Source organism: Apodemus sylvaticus, chromosome 19 (assembly GCF_947179515.1).
Source record: "Apodemus sylvaticus chromosome 19, mApoSyl1.1, whole genome shotgun sequence".
Lineage (NCBI taxonomy): Eukaryota > Metazoa > Chordata > Mammalia > Rodentia > Muridae > Apodemus > Apodemus sylvaticus.
Genome location: NC_067490.1, coordinates 5,288,360 through 5,304,898, shown reverse-complemented (window position 1 = coordinate 5,304,898; position 16,539 = coordinate 5,288,360). Strand labels below are relative to the sequence as shown.

At 56.6% G+C, this 16,539-nt stretch overlaps 1 protein-coding gene and 1 long non-coding RNA gene across 4 annotated transcripts in view; one reads left to right on the top strand and one right to left on the bottom strand.

Annotated features, from left to right (window-relative positions):
- Window positions 1–1,192: 1,192 nt before the first annotated feature.
- Window positions 1,193–16,539, bottom strand: part of Znf76 (zinc finger protein 76) — a 29,193-nt gene continuing 13,846 nt past the window's right edge. For all 3 annotated transcript variants that reach the window (XM_052163415.1, XM_052163414.1, XM_052163416.1), the window contains 12 exons: window positions 11,723–11,803; window positions 11,557–11,634; window positions 8,851–9,050; window positions 6,279–6,395; window positions 6,011–6,086; window positions 5,452–5,577; window positions 5,143–5,322; window positions 4,260–4,493; window positions 3,972–4,135; window positions 3,421–3,585; window positions 2,490–2,603; window positions 1,193–1,920 (listed from right to left, as the gene is read on the bottom strand). In XM_052163415.1, coding sequence (XP_052019375.1) covers window positions 1,822–1,920; window positions 2,490–2,603; window positions 3,421–3,585; window positions 3,972–4,135; window positions 4,260–4,493; window positions 5,143–5,322; window positions 5,452–5,577; window positions 6,011–6,086; window positions 6,279–6,395; window positions 8,851–9,050; window positions 11,557–11,634; window positions 11,723–11,803 — 1,634 coding nt within the window. In that variant the 3' untranslated portion in view covers window positions 1,193–1,821. The remainder of the gene's footprint in view (window positions 1,921–2,489; window positions 2,604–3,420; window positions 3,586–3,971; window positions 4,136–4,259; window positions 4,494–5,142; window positions 5,323–5,451; window positions 5,578–6,010; window positions 6,087–6,278; window positions 6,396–8,850; window positions 9,051–11,556; window positions 11,635–11,722; window positions 11,804–16,539) is intronic.
- LOC127669462 (uncharacterized) lies at window positions 14,303–15,133 on the top strand. Its single transcript, XR_007974365.1, has 3 exons — window positions 14,303–14,388; window positions 14,516–14,590; window positions 14,993–15,133. It is a non-coding gene; the product is annotated as an uncharacterized LOC127669462 (long non-coding RNA).

The following is a 16,539-nucleotide window of genomic DNA, read 5'->3' as shown; positions in this document are numbered from 1 at the left end:
ATGTCCAGAGTAAACAGGAAACAGGATACAGAGACAGACACTATAGCTCCTCACATGGAGTTCTGGAACTGAGGGGTAAGTTTGAGAGCACCTAGGCTGCAGAGAACAATTCTGTCTCAGAAATACACTAAAAAACGAACAAAGCCAGGCAGTGGTGGTGGACAACCTTAGCCCCAGCACTTGGGAGGCAGAGGCAGGCAGATTTCTGAGTTCGAGGCCAGCCTGGTCTACAGAGTGAGTTCCAGGACAGCCAGGGCTACACAGAGAAACCCTGTCTCCAAAAACAAAAACCGAGGCCAGCCTGGTCTACAGAGTGAGTTCCAGGACAGCCAGGGCTACACAGAGAAACCCTGTCTCCAAAAACAAAAACAAAACAAACAAACAAACAAAAACAAAAAAAAGAAGAGGGGAAAAAAAAGAAACCAAAAAAAAAAAAAAAAAACCGAAAAACTAAAACTATATCCCAGATAAGCAACAGCAAATGTCAGTTTCTAGGTACTCCAAGAGAGGATGCACTTAAGTGCTTGGTCCCTGACTTCCTAGCTCTGTCCTTGGGTGGCAGGGAGAGTCTGGGGATCATTAGAGCATGATACAGAGTGAGGACCAGGAGGGAAGAAGAGGCGCCCCCCCTTCCCCCGGTTCCTACGGTGTTCCAGGCAGCCGCGGCTGGCATAGCGCTGCTCTTCATGAGGTACCTGTCACCAGTACCTGTCCTGCTGTATCTGCTCTGGCCTCTTTTTCTTTAATGGGGTCCCCCATGTCTTTGGAGTCTCACGGCATGGACCCCGATGCCCTGCCCCCTAAATGGGTGTCAGTACTGGTGAGAAGGCACTGGAGCCTTGGTGAGGTTGTGGGGTGCAGGTGGCTGGGAAGGAAGGGCCCAGCTCCACTCAGCAAAGGCAAGGCGGAAGACCCAGAATTCTCCCAGCCCAGGCATCACCCCGCACTCAGCCACAGCTCGGGAAGCAGCACAGCTGCCCGGGTCCTGTTTGGGGCAGGCGTGGGCAGAAGCCCACCAGCCAGCGGCTCTCAGAGTTCACCTCTCCTAGGGCCTCCTCCTGCCTGGACACATGGAGAGCCGCCTGCCGGCTGGGTGGGCGCTGAGGCCACACAGGGATGTGCTAAGGAGCAGGCTGGAGCTTGGCCAGCCCTGCCACCAGGACCCAGCACTGAGATGACGGAGGAGCCCAGGTGGAAACTTGCAACTTTTATTAAATACTCATTCACCCATTTGCTGCCACCACCCAGAGCAGGGAAAAAAATAATTATCAAAATAGGATTAAAAAACCAAACCACAAAACAAATGAAACCCAGTCCCCAGCAGTCCAGATGCAGGTCACTCACTTGTCTCTCTGCCCCAGACGAGTGAAGAGGCACCTTTCCTCCAGCCACAGGCCCCTGAGGAATTAATTCTGACTGTGGCGGTGGGAAGTCCCTGGTGGCCACCTCACCCCCAGGAGATGTTATTGCTGGGAGGCGCTGGGCTGAAAGCTGTCGCCCTGTCCCTGGTGGTACTACCAGCCAGGGTGGAGGCCAGGCCTCGTCCACCTCATCACCCCCTCCCTGAGAAAGGGAGTGGACAGAAGCAGGAAGAATATTCTCCTTGGGAGGGCAGCAGGCGTGTGGGCAGCCTGCTCTCTGGCCCTCCTCTTGAGGATCCCACAGCCCTCTCCACTAGAGGCCATCTTCCTGCTGCCTCTTCGCCCCTGAAGCCTATGCGGCCATCTTCCTGGGGTCAGCCACGGCCAGGGCCCGGAAGGCAGGGCTGCCTGTGAGCATGGCGCCGTCTCCAGTGTGGTGTGGGAGCTGGTCCTCTCGGGCTCAGCAGCCGCTCTCTGTGGTGTCCAGGGTCACCGCCCCTTGCTGCATGGCAGCAGTGGCTACGCTTATGGCCTCCTCCAGGGTCTGCTGGTCCTCCAGCTGTGGAGAGGTGCGGCAGGGGGAGCGGGTGAGGGCCTCCCTTCCAGACCCCACTGGCCTGCATGCCACCTGCTCTCTTGGTTGGTTTGGTTTTTCGAGACTGGGTTTCTCTGTGTAGCCCTAGCTGTCCTGGAACTCACTCTGTAGACCAGGCTGGCCTCGAACTCAGAAATCCGCCTGCCTCTGCCTCCCACGTGCTGGGATCACAGGCCTGCGCCACCGCCACTCTTTCTTATCCGGGCTCTAGCAGAGGCACACTCCCTGGTGGAGAGTCCTATTAGGCACTCCTGGGCCCAGCAAGGCTGCTCTGTGTCAGACACCAGCTGGCTCAGGAGAGTAACTGGCTAGAGGGCTTAGAGAGCATTTGCCCAGCCTCTCTCTCAGGTGAAGAGAAAGAAAGACTGAGAGTGTGACCACAGGCTCTGCCTCAGCCACCCCCAAGGGGAGGACTCCCCAGTCTCCCTGTATAGGCAGAGGGGGTCTGAGCTCTCCCTCTCCGTTCCCTCCCCTCACTGCATCCCCAACCCCCCACCCAGTCAGGATCCCTCTCCCTCCGTTCTTCTGCCCACCTGCACTGCGATGTGTGTTCCGTTGGCCGTGGCCAGCAGCGCCACCTGTTGGTGATGGAGAGATGCCACGCTTGAATCCTCAGTCACCAAGGCCCCAGAGGTAATGATTGTGACCTGGAAACACACAAACAGAAGACCTTGCACCTGCTGCATGTCCGAGACAGCACAGACGGAAGGAGAAAGCCACCGTGGTCACTCCTAACGCCCGCGGGTTGGAAATGATTGTGGTTGCATTTTTCTCTTCAGTTTGCAGGATTTTCTTGGAGGCTGTCAGGGCAGTAGTGACAGCACTGGGCACTGAACTTAGGGACTTGGTGTACATGAGTGACACCCAGTCCTTCTCATGTCTTTGTATTTTTGAGGCAGGGTCTTAGTAAGCTGTCCAGGCTGGCCCTGAGCTGTCTTAGCTCCAAGTCTCTGGGATTACAGCTGTGGACCACTGCACCTCACCTGTCCTGCACACTGTCTGGAGAGTCTGTCAGGCTTTTAAAGATGAAGGTTGCTGAGGGAACTGATTTTGTTTGTTTGTTTATGGCCCTAGAAATTGTTATAATATAGATCAGGCTGACCTCGAACTCCCAGACCCCCTCCTGCCTTTGTCTCCTGAGTGCTGGGATTACAGGTGTGCACCACTACACCTGGCCTTTGAGGGGAGACTTTAAAATTTGGGTGGTTGAGTCTTGGGAATTGAACCTAGGACTTCACATATGCCAGATGGCAGCTCTATTACTGAGCTGTACCCCACACCCTGCTTGGCCAGACTGACCTTAAAGTTGTCCTGCCTTAGCTACAACTACAGCCCACACCACAAGGGAGACTTTATGGTGTCTCTGCCTCATACGAAGTCTCGGTTGGCTTGGCCTGCCTGTGTGATGCCCTCTGACCCCCACGACAAGGCTCTACAGGGAACAAGGGAACTGCCTGATCATACGGGCTGCGTCTGCGTGCCGTCGGCGCTGACCATGGTGACCGTGTGTGTGCCAGATGTGGCCAGTTCTTCGTGATGACCGGGGATAGTGAGGGTGGTGCTGCCGTGCTGTGTCACCACACTGATGGCACTCCCCAGGGCCTGCAGGTCTTCTGGGGACAGGCTGACCTGCAGACAGGAGGGAGGGAGCTGGAGACAGGGGTGGGGTGCTGGGCAGGTCAGGGCCTCCACCTAATGCCTTCCCCCTCACCCTAGCAGGAAGAGGCACACTAGGCAGTGAGGTATGGCCAAGGGGCAAGGTACTGTGCGGCCAGCTACACTGGCAGACAGGCTTCTGGCTTCAAGACCCTAGAGACCTGACATGACCCGCTTAAGCGGCACGTGCCTGCGATTCAGATGAGGACACTGGGAGGAGCAGGGCTGGGTGACACACTGGTCCCCTGAGATGCACCTCTCTAAAGTCCACAAAGGCAAAACAGGGGCCTGGGTGGAGGTGAGGCTGAGGACCTCAGGGGCCACTGTGAGACTGTTCCACCGATCCCCAGGCCTCCTACCTGCTGGGTACCATCCTGAGTGATCAGAGCCACCTGGGGGGGGCCATCCTCCTCCGTCACCATGGCTACTTGAGTTGGGATGTCACTGCTCTCTTCCTTCACTTCCGAAAGGTAAGCAATGTGGGTCGGCTTGGGTGGGGGGCTTTCCTCAGCGGCGGAGGCGGCTAGGAGAGGAGAGCCTGGGCTGTCTCCTCCGCTGGGCGGTGGGAGGGCCCTGTGGCCCCGCCCCTTGCTTCCTGGCCCCGCCTCCCACTCCCTGCCCCCGCCTCCCGCTCCCTGCCCCCTCACCCTCCAGCTGCTGCTGCTCATACAGGGCCTGCTCGCTCTCCTCCGTGGCCTCCAGCTCCCCGTGGGCGCTGCGCTTGTGCATGGCCAGGGTGGAGGTCTGCCGGTAGGTCTTGCCGCAGCTGCTGCACGTGTAGGGCTTGCAGTGCGTGTGCACCACGTGGTGTTTGTACAGGCTCGAGTACTCCGTGAAGCGCTTCCCGCAGCCTGGCACCGTGCAAACGTATGGCTTCTCCCCTGGGGACACTGGGCTGTGAGGGGGGTGGGAACTGGGGCTGGCAAGGGGGAAGCTAAGGGGATAGAGTTGGGGGACAGGGCTGGTGACAGGAAAGCCAGGAGAAAGGACAGGGGCTGAGAACTGAGACTCGGGGCAGGAGTTGGGGAAGATGGCCTGTGGAAGACAGGAGGGCACGAGAGTGGGACCGCTGCACCCAGAGACAAGGTGGAGAGAGTGGGGACGCTGAGAGGGGAGTGACACCGCAATTCGGGGTGGGGGGAAGGACTGAGAGTTGTGGGCAGAAGAGGAGAGATAGCGGGCAAAGAATGCAGTGTCAGGATGGGAGAGACAGTTGAGACGGTGGGAAGTGGGACAGGGGGCGTGGCGCCAGAGGCTGCACACCAGAGTCTCGTGCAGGTGCAGGAGGATGCTTGGAGGAGGCCGAGGTGACATTTCCATAGAAGTGTGGCTAGGAGGCAGGGACCAGATCCAGCCACCAGTGGGGGCAACTCACTGCTCACGGTAAGTGAGACAGCCATCTGGGGTCCCAAGCCCAGCCCAGCCCAGCCTGCATTGGCTGGCAAAGAGAGGCTGGAGCTGAGGTGCCCGGATCAGAAGCTACAGAAGGGGAGGCCTGGGGAGGGGCTCCTCACATGCCAGCTGGCCCACCTGTATGGATGCGCACGTGGTTCTTGTAGTTGGTGGCGCTGGTGAAGCCACGGCCACAGTGGGGCTCGGGGCAGGTGTAGGGCCGCTCGCCCGTGTGGGTGCGCACGTGTACCTTGCGGATATTTGATGTGGTGAAGGAGCGGCCACAGCCCTCAAAAGGGCACTGGAACGGGCGTTCACCTGTGCAGACAGGGATTGGAGGGACGGCTCAGGAGGACCAGAGCAAGAAAGGACAGCTCCAGGCTCAGCCTGGATCTGAAGAGCAGAGTGAGGCCCTGGCCCTGGGGTGGGGGGCAGGGTCCAGCCTACCTGTGTGGGTCCGGACGTGTTTCTGCAGGTCCCCTGAGGTCTTGAAGGCCTTGCTGCACAGCTCCTCCGGGCACTTGTAAGGTTTCTCACCCGTGTGAGTACGAACATGACTTTTGAGCCCATAGCCTGTCCATGTGTGGCGGGGTGTAAGATGAGTGGTCAGCGGAACCTCGTCCCTTACTTAGAGGCCCTCTCTCCCTAAGTGACGTTCCAGGAGGCTCCACAGGCCCAGGACAGTCCAGGAAAAGCCCATAGTGCCCTGGGGCACAGAAAGGCCAGCTGGAGATATTCTAGAACAGGAATCTCAGAGGGAGCCCAGAGAAGCGCAGCCTGAGGGCCCTTGTTACACAGAGCAAACAAGGCCAGAGAGGCCACAGGCCTCAGGAGCTGATACAAGAGGCAGGCCTCCCTCCTGGGCCCCAGCCTCTCCTGCAGACACACCTCAGCGGTCTCTGGGACAGCAGTCTGTCCTTGGCCTCCTTTGCAGAGGTCCCCAAGTGGATCTAGAATCCTTGGCTGCCAACTAGAAGCAGACCTTGTGTTCATCTAGGCGTGTTACCTGTCGCAAAGGCCTTTCCACAGCTGGGGAAGTCACACCTGTATGGACGGTCACCCGTATGAGCTCGCTCGTGGACCTGTGAGGAAGCAGACGTGTGGCTAGATCCTCTGATTCTCTCCCCCACACTGTGCCCCAGATTCTATGTGGGCACCTCTGAGCACATGAATCATCCCTCCAGCAGGTGACACACACGGGGCAGGGGCCGGGGCAGTGCCAGAGCAGCCTTACAGAGAAGACGGCAGGGCTCACAGCCGCCTGCCAGCCTTACCTTCAGGTGATGGGCAGTGGTGTAGAGCCGACCGCAGCCCTTGTAGCCACAGCGGAAAGCTCGGTCTCCAACCTGCTGCCCTTTGCCGTTATGGGAAGCCGGGCTATCGTGCAGAACCTGAGGGAAAGAAACCTTGGTGTCCCTGTAGGCATCCTGAGGGGGTGAGGAGGGAGACCAGACCCAGCCGAGAGCAAGCCTAAGACCCAAAGAACAGAATTCATGCCGCACGGACAGGATCAGGAAAGCAGAGAGCTCGGTTTTCCAACACAAGCACAAAACGCAGGGATGAATGGAAGTGGTGTGGGGCTTTATATCTCAAGTCCACATCCAGTGGCACACCTCCAGCTGCCCCTTCTAAATGTCCCTAGACATTGTCACCAACTGGGAGCCAAGGATTCAAACACTCTCATTCAAACCCCACAGCATGTCATAGCTCCTTGTGGCCAAAGGCCAGACTCGGGTGGTTCTGGATGGGAGGGGACAGAACTGGAACTCCTTTTTTTTTCTTTTTTCTTTTTTCTTTTGGTTTTTCTCTGTGTAGCCCTGTCCTGGAACTCACTCTGTAGACCAGGCTGGCCTCGCACTCAGAAATCGCCTGCCTCTGCCTCCCAAGCTGGGATTAAAGGCGTACGCCACCACCTCCTGGCTGGATCTACTTTTTATAAATTTATTTTTTATTAGTGTGTGTGTGTACACACATATGTATATACATATATGATGTGTGTGAAAGCGTGCATCTGAGGCAGAATAGCACATCCAGACAGCCAGGGACAGCTAACAGGTGCAGGCCTGGTGGGAAAGGGAGGCTGGGTGTTATGGGCATCTAGCAGAATCCCCTGGGTATCAGGGTTGCCCTGAGCGAGGCTGAGTTAGAGCCCCTGCTGACCACACAGCTAGGCGGCTGGGGCTGACCAGCATGTCGTCTTCTCCCAGTAGAAGCCCTTCCTGAGGAGCAGGTACCACGACCAAGGGCTGCAAGCGGCTTCTGACACCCCAGTTCCACTCAGCTCACTCGCTAGCTTGAACCTGGGAAGCCTCACCCACGGCTGGAGAGGGCTGTGGCAGGGCCAGCCCTGACCTTGAGGCTCTTTTGATAAAACCGAGTTCTCCTTCCCTCTCACATCTGGCCTTTAACTCACTCTATGGCCCAGGGGCTGCAAAGAGGTGTATCCCAAGTGGCCTGTAGTAAAGTTTGTGCTTCCTTTTGAAGAGTTATGAAATTGTCCTCTTTTCTCCTACAGCTTAGAAAACTAAGCCCTCCCGGCCTGCAGGCTAACCAGTGTTTGGGAAGCTCTGCCCTGCCCATCCAAGGCTCTGTGGTCTGGCCCGGGCCAGAGCATGCCCTCGGCTCACAGGTCTCTGTCCTCAGCAGTGACAACCAGGGTTCATCTCATTGGGCCTCACTTTCCAAGAATCCCAGCCGCTCTGGTGCACAGGCCTGCTCACTGCCTCCTGGGTTTATTTCCCTGGTGTCTAAGTAAGTCTCAGAGAAGCAATAAATAGAGTGGCATCTTGCTTCACTGAATGGGAAATCTAATAAAAAGGCACAGGCAGAGATTCCCCAGAGAGCAGACAATTATCACAGCAGCCTGAGGAGGCTGAGGTCACTCCTGCTACTCAGAAGGCACTGTCCCGACAGCAGCCTTCCCTTCTCAGATGGCACAACAAGGGTCAGTCAGTGCACAGCTGTCTGTCTGTCATGGCCCCAGTGGGGCGAAAAGAAAGAAAAGCAGTGAGAGGAGCTGGGGCAGATGGGCTGGGAGGAGCTGGGGCAGATGGGCTGGGAGGAGCTGGGGCAGATGGGCTGGGGAGGAGCTGGGGAGGAGCTGGGGCGGAGCTGGGGCAGATGGGCTGGGGCGGAGCTGGGATAGATGGGCTGGGAGGAGCTGGGGCAGATGGGCTGGGAGGAGCTGGGACAGATGGGCTGGGAGGAGCTGGGGCAGATGGGCTGGGAGGAGCTGGGGCAGATGGGCTGGGGAGGAGCTGGGGTAGATGGGCTGGGGAGGAGCTGGGGCGGAGCTGGGGAGGAGCTGGGGTAGATGGGCTGGGGAGGAGCTGGGGAGGAGCTGGGGCAGATGGGCTGGGGAGGAGCTGGGGCGGAGCTGGGGCAGATGGGCTGGGGAGGAGCTGGGGAGGAGCTGGGGCAGATGGGCTGGGAGGAGCTGGGGTAGATGGGCTGGGAGGAGCTGGGGCAGATGGGCTGGGAGGAGCTGGGGTAGATGGGCTGGGAGGAGCTGGGGCAGATGGGCTGGGAGGAGCTGGGGTAGATGGGCTGGGAGGAGCTGGGGCAGATGGGCTGGGAGGAGCTGGGGCAGATGGGCGGGGAGGAGCTGGGGTAGATGGGCTGGGGTCAGGACGGCCCAGCGTGAGCCCAAGCACAGGCCTGCCACTGTTCTCTAGAGGGGTGAAATTGTTTAGGATCTCGTGTGGTCCAGGATGGCTGTAAGCTCTTGTCTCCAGATGCCAAGGGCTGGGAGTCTAGCAGGACCACACTTGGCCTGAGAGGCCAAGGGGTGGCGGACAGGTGGTGGAGCCCGCGCTCACCTTGCTCTCCGCAGAGAGCTCTGCTCACCTTGCTGGCGTACTGCTCCAGGGCCACCACCGTGTCTGCGCTGAAGCCTTCCTCCTCCTCTGCCGCCAGGTCCTCCAGGCCCACCTCTGTCTGCACAGCCAGGATGGTGCTGTCCGACGGCACAGACACAGGGTGATGAATGTAGGCAGTGGAGCCGTCTTCCAGCTGCACAGCTTCCAGGGCGCTGGGGTCATAGCCCTCTACAGGGCACACGAGGTTAGGCCTGATGCCACACAGGGCACCCAGCCGCGACCCTGGCTTTAGATACACCGGAGGGGATCAGTGTGGAGTCTCTTCAGGGGCCTCATTGTGGTGACTTTCTCTCATTGGTCCAACTGGGGCTGCCTCTCTGAAGGACAAGGCGTCCCGGGGAGCACGGACTGAGCCCCTCGAGAGCCCGGTCCATTCTCATCTTGAGCCAGATTCTCCCAAGGGCTTCCTGCCCAGGGGTGGCCAGTCCCCACCGCACTTCATTTGGTCTTAAGATGAAAACCCAAATCTCTATCCTGATGGGCCGGACTCACCCTGGCCCTGGCTCTCATCTTTAATCTGTTCCCTGGACCTCTTGCTCCAGGAAAGGTCACCTCTCGCACCGCACCCACTTCTGCACTGGATGGTCCTGTCTGGAGTGCTGCCACTCCTTTTCCCTAAGCTCCCAGATGCTTGGCCAGTGGACGGTGACGCCATGTGGCTCTATCCAATGGAATGTTGGAGCTGTGAAAAGCCAGGCAGCCCTGAGCCTCTGAATGGGCATCAGCTTAAAACTGGTGCAAAACAGAGCATGCAGTGAACCTGGGGCGTGTCTGAGGGGCGGCTAGTGTGGTGCCACATGACCTCCCGCAGCCTCAGTTCTGAACACACCACACACACTTTGCATTCTGCGTGCTATGAAGCCACGCAATACAAACCAACCCCCGCCAAGCCACCTCAGATCTGATTCTGTGTTATCATTTGCACACAGTTTCCTACTCTTACAGAATCATCTTATTGTTTAGTGGAAAATAACAATATAGTGTTTTTCTATGACCACTGTTCAACAAGTATGAAATCTGTCTACATTTGGATTATATTGCGTTATAGGTTTGATTTTTAGAAAATGCCGTTTGGCTTGCTGGTTTGAATTTCATAAACACTGCTGGGTGAATTCTGGCCTGGGATAGGACAGGCTTTCCGACCACCTTTGAGATGGCTCTGAACGTGCTGCTGCCGTGTGGCTCTGTGCAATGTGATGGGCACCAAGCTTCAGTGAGCTCTGCACTGCTGAAGACGCCCCACAGCCTGCAGCTATCGCCATCCTGGGTCCAAACATGCAGCCCAGACCCAGCATGCAAATCTGTATTTGCCTTCAATACAGCGAGGTCGGAACTGTCGAAGAACTGGGCTTTTTAAATTTACAAACGTATGTGTGTGTGTAAGAGTGCCCGTGTGAGCGTTTGCGCGTCACTTGTGCACAGGAGCCTGAGAGCACTGGGTCCTGTGAGACTGGAGCTGCAGGCCGTGTATGCCGCCTGCTTGTGGGCGCTGGGAACCAAGCCTGTGTCCTCTGTAAGAGCAGTGCGTGCTCCTAACTGCTGCGTCACCTCTCCAGCCCAACGGTTGTACATTTCTGTATGATTCATTATCAGTTTTTGTTTAGCAGTTTCACCGATCTATGGCTGTGTAAAATTTCTTGGGCAAAAAGGCGTGGTCAGAAGGGGAACCAGCTCACACAGCCTGGCCCCTGGTGAGTATCTGTCTCGCTCAGAGGCGTTCTCCCTGGGTCTGCTCAGTGTACCATTAACCCATGACAGCTGAGCTGCAGTGGGGAGGGGCTGACTGACAGTTCTGCTGTGTGTGCTCTCACACTGACAACGCCTACAGCCTACTTGCCATGAGACTGCGGCCAGACGACGATCATTCCCCTTCCTTCCCTCCTTCCTTCCTTCCTTCCTTCCCTCTTTCCTTCCTTCCCTCCTTTCTTCCTTCCTTCCCTCCTTCCTTCCTTCCTTCCCTCCCTCCTTTCTTCCTTCCCTCCCTCCTTCCTTTCTTCCCTCCTTTCTTCCTTCCCTCCCTCCTTCCTTCCTTCCCTCCTTTCTTCCTTCCTTCCCTCCTTTCTTCCTTCCTTCCCTCCTTTCTTCCTTCCTTCCTTCCCTCCTTCCTTCCTTCCCTCCCTCCCTCCTTTCTTTCTTCCCTCCCTCCTTTCTTCCTTCCCTCCCTCTTTTCTTCTTTCCCTCCCTCCTTTCTTCCTTCCCTCCCTCCTTTCTTCCTTCCCTCCATGGTATTGTTGTGTTTGTTTGTTTTTTATTTGATTTGGTTCATTGGTTTTTGCTTTTTCCAGACAGGGTTTCTCTGTGTAACAGAGCCTTGGCTGTCCTGGACTCGCTTATATAGACCAGGCTGGCCTGGCACTCACATTGATCCTCCTGCCTCTGCCTCCTGAGCACAGGATTAAAGGCGTGTGTGCCACCGCACCCAGCCTAAATGATTCCTCTTTCTAGAGACAGCCTCATTCCAGCCTCCATACCTACTGAGGAGCTGCTTTCTCTGGTAAGGATGAGGGAGTTCCTTCCCCTGGTTTGTGATGACACACCAGGGCCTAAGCTCATGTTCGAGACTCCCTGCTCCCCTTGTGGTCTGCCCAGGGAAGCCATGCAAGGCAGTTCTCCAGGTTAGCAGGGTCACCCCCAGCCCCTTCCGTCCCAGCAGCCATGATGCCCACGGGCCTACCTTTGGGTGTGTGGTGTATGTAGGCCATGCTGCCGTCCTCCAGCTGCACGGGCTGACCATCTTCGAAGGAGAACGACTCTGCAAGGAGAGCAACACCAGTCCTCTGGAGCTTATGGCCACGGGGGCACTTGGGGCTGCCTCCACCGGGAGGGTCGGGGCGCCTCACCTTTCTGGATCGTCACCTGGTGAATGTACGCAGTGGTCCCGTCCTCCAGCTGGATCACCTGCCCTTCAAGCAGCTTCTCCCCTGGGGACATGGAGGCAGAGAAGTGGACCGGGCTGGCGAGGGCCTAGCGCATGCTTGCCCGCTGGTGAGGGGCTGGCGAGGACCAACGCGTGCTTGCCTGCTGGCGAGGGGCTGGCGAGGGCCTAGCGCATGCTTGCCCGCTGGTGAGGGGCTGGCGAGGACCAACGCGTGCTTGCCTGCTGGCGAGGGGCTGGCGAGGGCCTAGCGCGTGCTTGCCCGCTGGCAAGGGGCTGGCGAGGACCAACGCGTGCTTGCCTGCTGGCGAGGGGCTGGCGAGGACCTAGCGCATGCTTGCCCGCTGGTGAGGGGCTGGCGAGGACCAACGCGTGCTTGCCCGCTGGCGAGGGGCTGGCGAGGGCCTAGCGCATGCTTGCCCGCTGGCGAGGGGCTGGCGAGGACCAACGCGTGCTTGCCTGCTGGCAAGGGGCTGGCGAGGGCCTAGCACGTGCTTGCCTGCTGGCGAGGGGCTGGCGCCTGCTTGCCCGCTTTGGCAGATGCCCATTGGAGTCTCTGCATCCCTGCCTACGTCTGGTGGGAACATCTGCCACGTTCCCACCTCTTGAGCCTTAGTCTGGAGGCCCCGAGGAAAACCGTCCTGCTATGAAGTGACTGTGTGTGACACTCAGCAGGAGCAGTTTCCTCTCTTACTCTACCCATGCCTATAAAGTCGGGAACTTCCAATCTAACGGTGAGCTGCCGAGACTGAGCTCAATGGACAACAAAGAATATCCCGAGACCAGAGGGGTCCCAAATACCACAACACTCAGATACAGAGCCAACTAAGAGTTAAAACATTTCCCCATTTCCCCTGTAACAGTGTGCCAAAATCCGGGGCCTCCACCGTGACATGCTTTGGTATGGTTGGTAGCCATGTGCTCTGGAGCAGGACCGACCTCCCTTGTGTGGCACCCAGGCACTTCCTGTGTGAGCCTGACCCTTAGCTTGTGTCTCAGCTGCCTGTCCCTGTGAACAACTCTCTTCTGAATGCAGTGGCTGTGTGGACTGAGTAAGCTCATGGAGAGCAGGCCAGGAGTAGGCTCAGCCCTCCACAGGTTTCAGCATTCTCTGGTGAGCCCAGCAGACACTGTGAATGAAATGGGAGCCGGATTCGTGGTGTTCACCTACAATGCCAGCACTGGGAAGTGGTGGAGGAGGCCCAGGAGGTCAAGGCCAGCCTCTGCTATAGTTTGAACTTGAAGCCAGCCTGGGCTACAAGAGACCCTTCTTGAAAAACAACAACAACAAAAAGAAAGAAACGTAAGTGAAGGGGATAGAGAGGTGTGGGTGCTTGTGCCTGCATGTGCACATGTGGGGGTACATGTGTGTGCGTGTGAGCGTAGGCCAGGGTCGACCTTGAGTGATGTTCCTTAACAAGCCTTCTCCTTGCCTCTGAGACAGCATCTCTCATTGGCTGGCCAGGAGCTCCCAGGCTCACACAGGCTGGGGGGGCGGGGCAGAGTCTGCAGGGATCCCCCTGCCTCTACCTCTTGCTGGGGACTATAAGCATGTGCCACTGACCCAGCTTTTGATGTGTGTGCTGACGGTTGAATCTGCTCACTCTTACATGCTACATGAGCGAGTTGTCTGAATAGCCTGGGTATTGAGGGGTCTGCGACTTACCTCACTGTCACATGAGCATGTTTCCTTACTTGATCTACTCAACCTCAAGCGTGGATCAACCCCACCCGGCCCACCAAAGCTTTCCTTAAGGCAGGATCTTGCTCTGTAGCCCATGCTGGCCTGGAATTTGCTAACCAGACAAATGAAGGCCTGGAAGTCACCGTAAGCCTCCTGTCTCCGCCTTCTAGATGCTGAGGTTACAGGTGTGTCCCTCCTATCTCCGCCTTCTAGATGCTGAGGTTACAGGTGTGTCCCTCCTGTCTCCGCCTTCTAGATGCTGAGGTGACAGGTGTGTCCCTCCTGTCTCCGCCTTCTAGATGCTGAGGTGACAGGTGTGTCCCTCCTGTCTCCGCCTTCTAGATGCTGAGGTGACAGGTGTGTCCCTCCTATCTCCGCCTTCTAGATGCTGAGGTGACAGGTGTGTCCCTCCTGTCTCGCCTTCTAGATGCTGAGGTGACAGGTGTGTCCCTCCTGTCTCTGCCTTCTAGATGCTGAGGTGACAGGTGTGTCCCTCCTGTCTCCGCCTTCTAGATGCTGAGGTTACAGGTGTGTCCCTCCTGTCTCTGCCTTCTAGATGCTGAGGTTACAGGTGTGTCCCTCCTGTCTCTGCCTTCTAGATGCTGAGGTGACAGGTGTGTCCCTCCTGTAGATGCTGAGGTTACAGATGTGTCCCTCCTGTCTCCCCCTTCTAGATGCTGAGGTTACAGGTGTGTCCCTCCTGTCTCCACCTTCTAGATGCTGAGGTGACAGGTGTGTCCCTCCTGTCTCTGCCTTCTAGATGCTGAGGTGACAGGTGTGTCCCTCCTGTCTCTGCCTTCTAGATGCTGAGGTTACAGGTGTGTCCCTCCTGTCTCCGCCTTCTAGATGCTGAGGTGACAGGTGTGTCCCTCCTGTCTCTGCCTTCTAGATGCTGAGGTGACAGGTGTGTCCCTCCTGTCTCCGCCTTCTAGATGCTGAGGTTACAGGTATGTCCCTCCTGCCAGGCTTTTTCTTCTCCAGGGCTGGGACTGAACCTTTAGCTTTTGCATGTCAGGTGAGGGCTCAGCCAGGAGCTTACAGCCCTAAACCTTGATTTTTTTTTTTTTAATGCAGGGTCTTGATATGTAGCCCAGGCTGTCCTCCAATTGGCAATCTCTTGCCTACATCTCATGTTTTGGGGGACCACAGGTATGGGCCACTGTGTCCTGGACTCTTTTCTCTTCTCTTAGATGGGGTCTCAAGTTGCCCAGGTTGGCCTTAGACTCATTATAGAGCTGAGGATAGCCCTGGATCCCTCCTGTACGCCTGTCTTCACACCTAAGTGTACATGAGCCACCACATCTGGTGGGCTCTCGGGATCAGACTCAAGTGCTCCCTGCTCAGGCTGTCCTTTTGGAGAGAATGGGAGTGAGGACAGAAAGAAAGACAGGGAGAATGACAAGGCCACGCAGGAGATGTGTTTGCCCTTTCTTTAGACATTCCCAGCCCAGGAACCGAGCCCTGCAATAAGGAGAAGCACCAGCTGGCTTCTTCTGACTCAACCATGTGCTGACCTTTTTCCATTGGGGGAATCCCCAACTCACCCTACAGGGAGTCTCCTTGGGTCCTGTCACTCACAGCACAGTTGTGACTCATCAGTTATGTAGTTATGCACAACTTCGAATGGCAAATGCCTCCTGTTTTAGAAAGTTCTGGAAACTACAGGAGGTAGGCCTAGCTGGAAGAAGTCAATCCCTGGGGGTCATACGTGTGTGTGTGTGTGTGTGTGTGTGTTTCCCCTTGGCCTGTTTCCACCTCATTTCCTCCTTCCTGTCAGTCGTGAGGGGAACAGCTCTCTCCCCCCACCCACAGGCTCCTGTCTGCCATGATGTTCCACTCAAGCACCTGGGGCCACATGACTATAGACTGAACACCTTGAAACTGTGAGCCAAAATAAACCTTCTCTCTCACGTCGCTATGTCAGGTATTTATTTCACTACAGCAAGGCAAAAAAGGAACTCACACAGCGATCTGGTACCAGAGAAGAGGGACAGATGCTGGCTGCGCTGACAGCCTGGCCCTTAATTCTTGGGAACTTTCTGGAGAAGGACTTTGGGAAAGTATGGAGAGACAAGCCAGGAAAGGCTCAGGCTGCTGTAAGCAGAACTTAATGAGCAGTTCTGCATGAGTTCAAGACCAGCACACCAAGAGGAAGTAGGCAGTTGAGTCTAGGCTCCCGCGCTTTCAGAGGGACTGTGGGAAATGGACCAGAGTGTGCCATGTGGGTATGTTCTGCCAAAGAATCCTGTACATGTCCTGATTCTGAGTAAGGCTGAATTTAAAAGTAAAAGTAATTATTTGGATAGAGGATTTTAAAAAAAGCACTTAAAGCTACATTTATTTGAGTGTGATTAAGTCACACACGTGCACACACGTGTAGACCCACACTGCAACCCAGTGGGGAGGCAGGAAACAGACCTGAGAAGGAGGATGGGAGAAAGGTATAAACAAGGGGGCTGCAGAGATGGCTCAGCGGTTAAGAGCACTGACTGCTCTTCCAGAGGTCCTGAGTTCAAATCCCAGCAACCACATGGTGGCTCACAACCATCTGTAATGGGATCTGACACCCTCTTCTGGGGTGTCTGAAGACAGCTACAGTGCACTCATAAAAATAAAACATAAATATCACAAAGAGAAACAGAGAGGTGGAGGAGGCAGAGACTTAACCTAGAAGAGGAGATTCAAGAAGCGCAGTCAGCTCAGACAGCTCACATTGCTGCTCTTCTGTTCTTTTGAGTCAGGGCTGCCTCAGTCTCCCAAAGGCAGAGACGACAGGCGCGGGCCGGCTGCCCACCGCGCTAATTCATTAAGTAGTAATCATTTGTGGAAATCTGAAGCAAGGGAAGTGACAGGGTCCAGGGAGCGAGCACAGCCCCACCTAGAACCCTGCATTCTCCTCTCCCAGACTGCACCAGAGGAACAGGACAGCAATGCAGGGACAGAGCTCCGCGCCAGGAGCGTCCTAGAAGAAGCACTCTCAGAGAGTAATCCTAGACAGATTGTGACAGGCTCCCGAGACCACCCCAGGAGCTGGCCGGCTACACCGAGGGCTATCTCACTTCATTCTCAGCCAGGCATGGAACCCCAGCGTTCCGGAG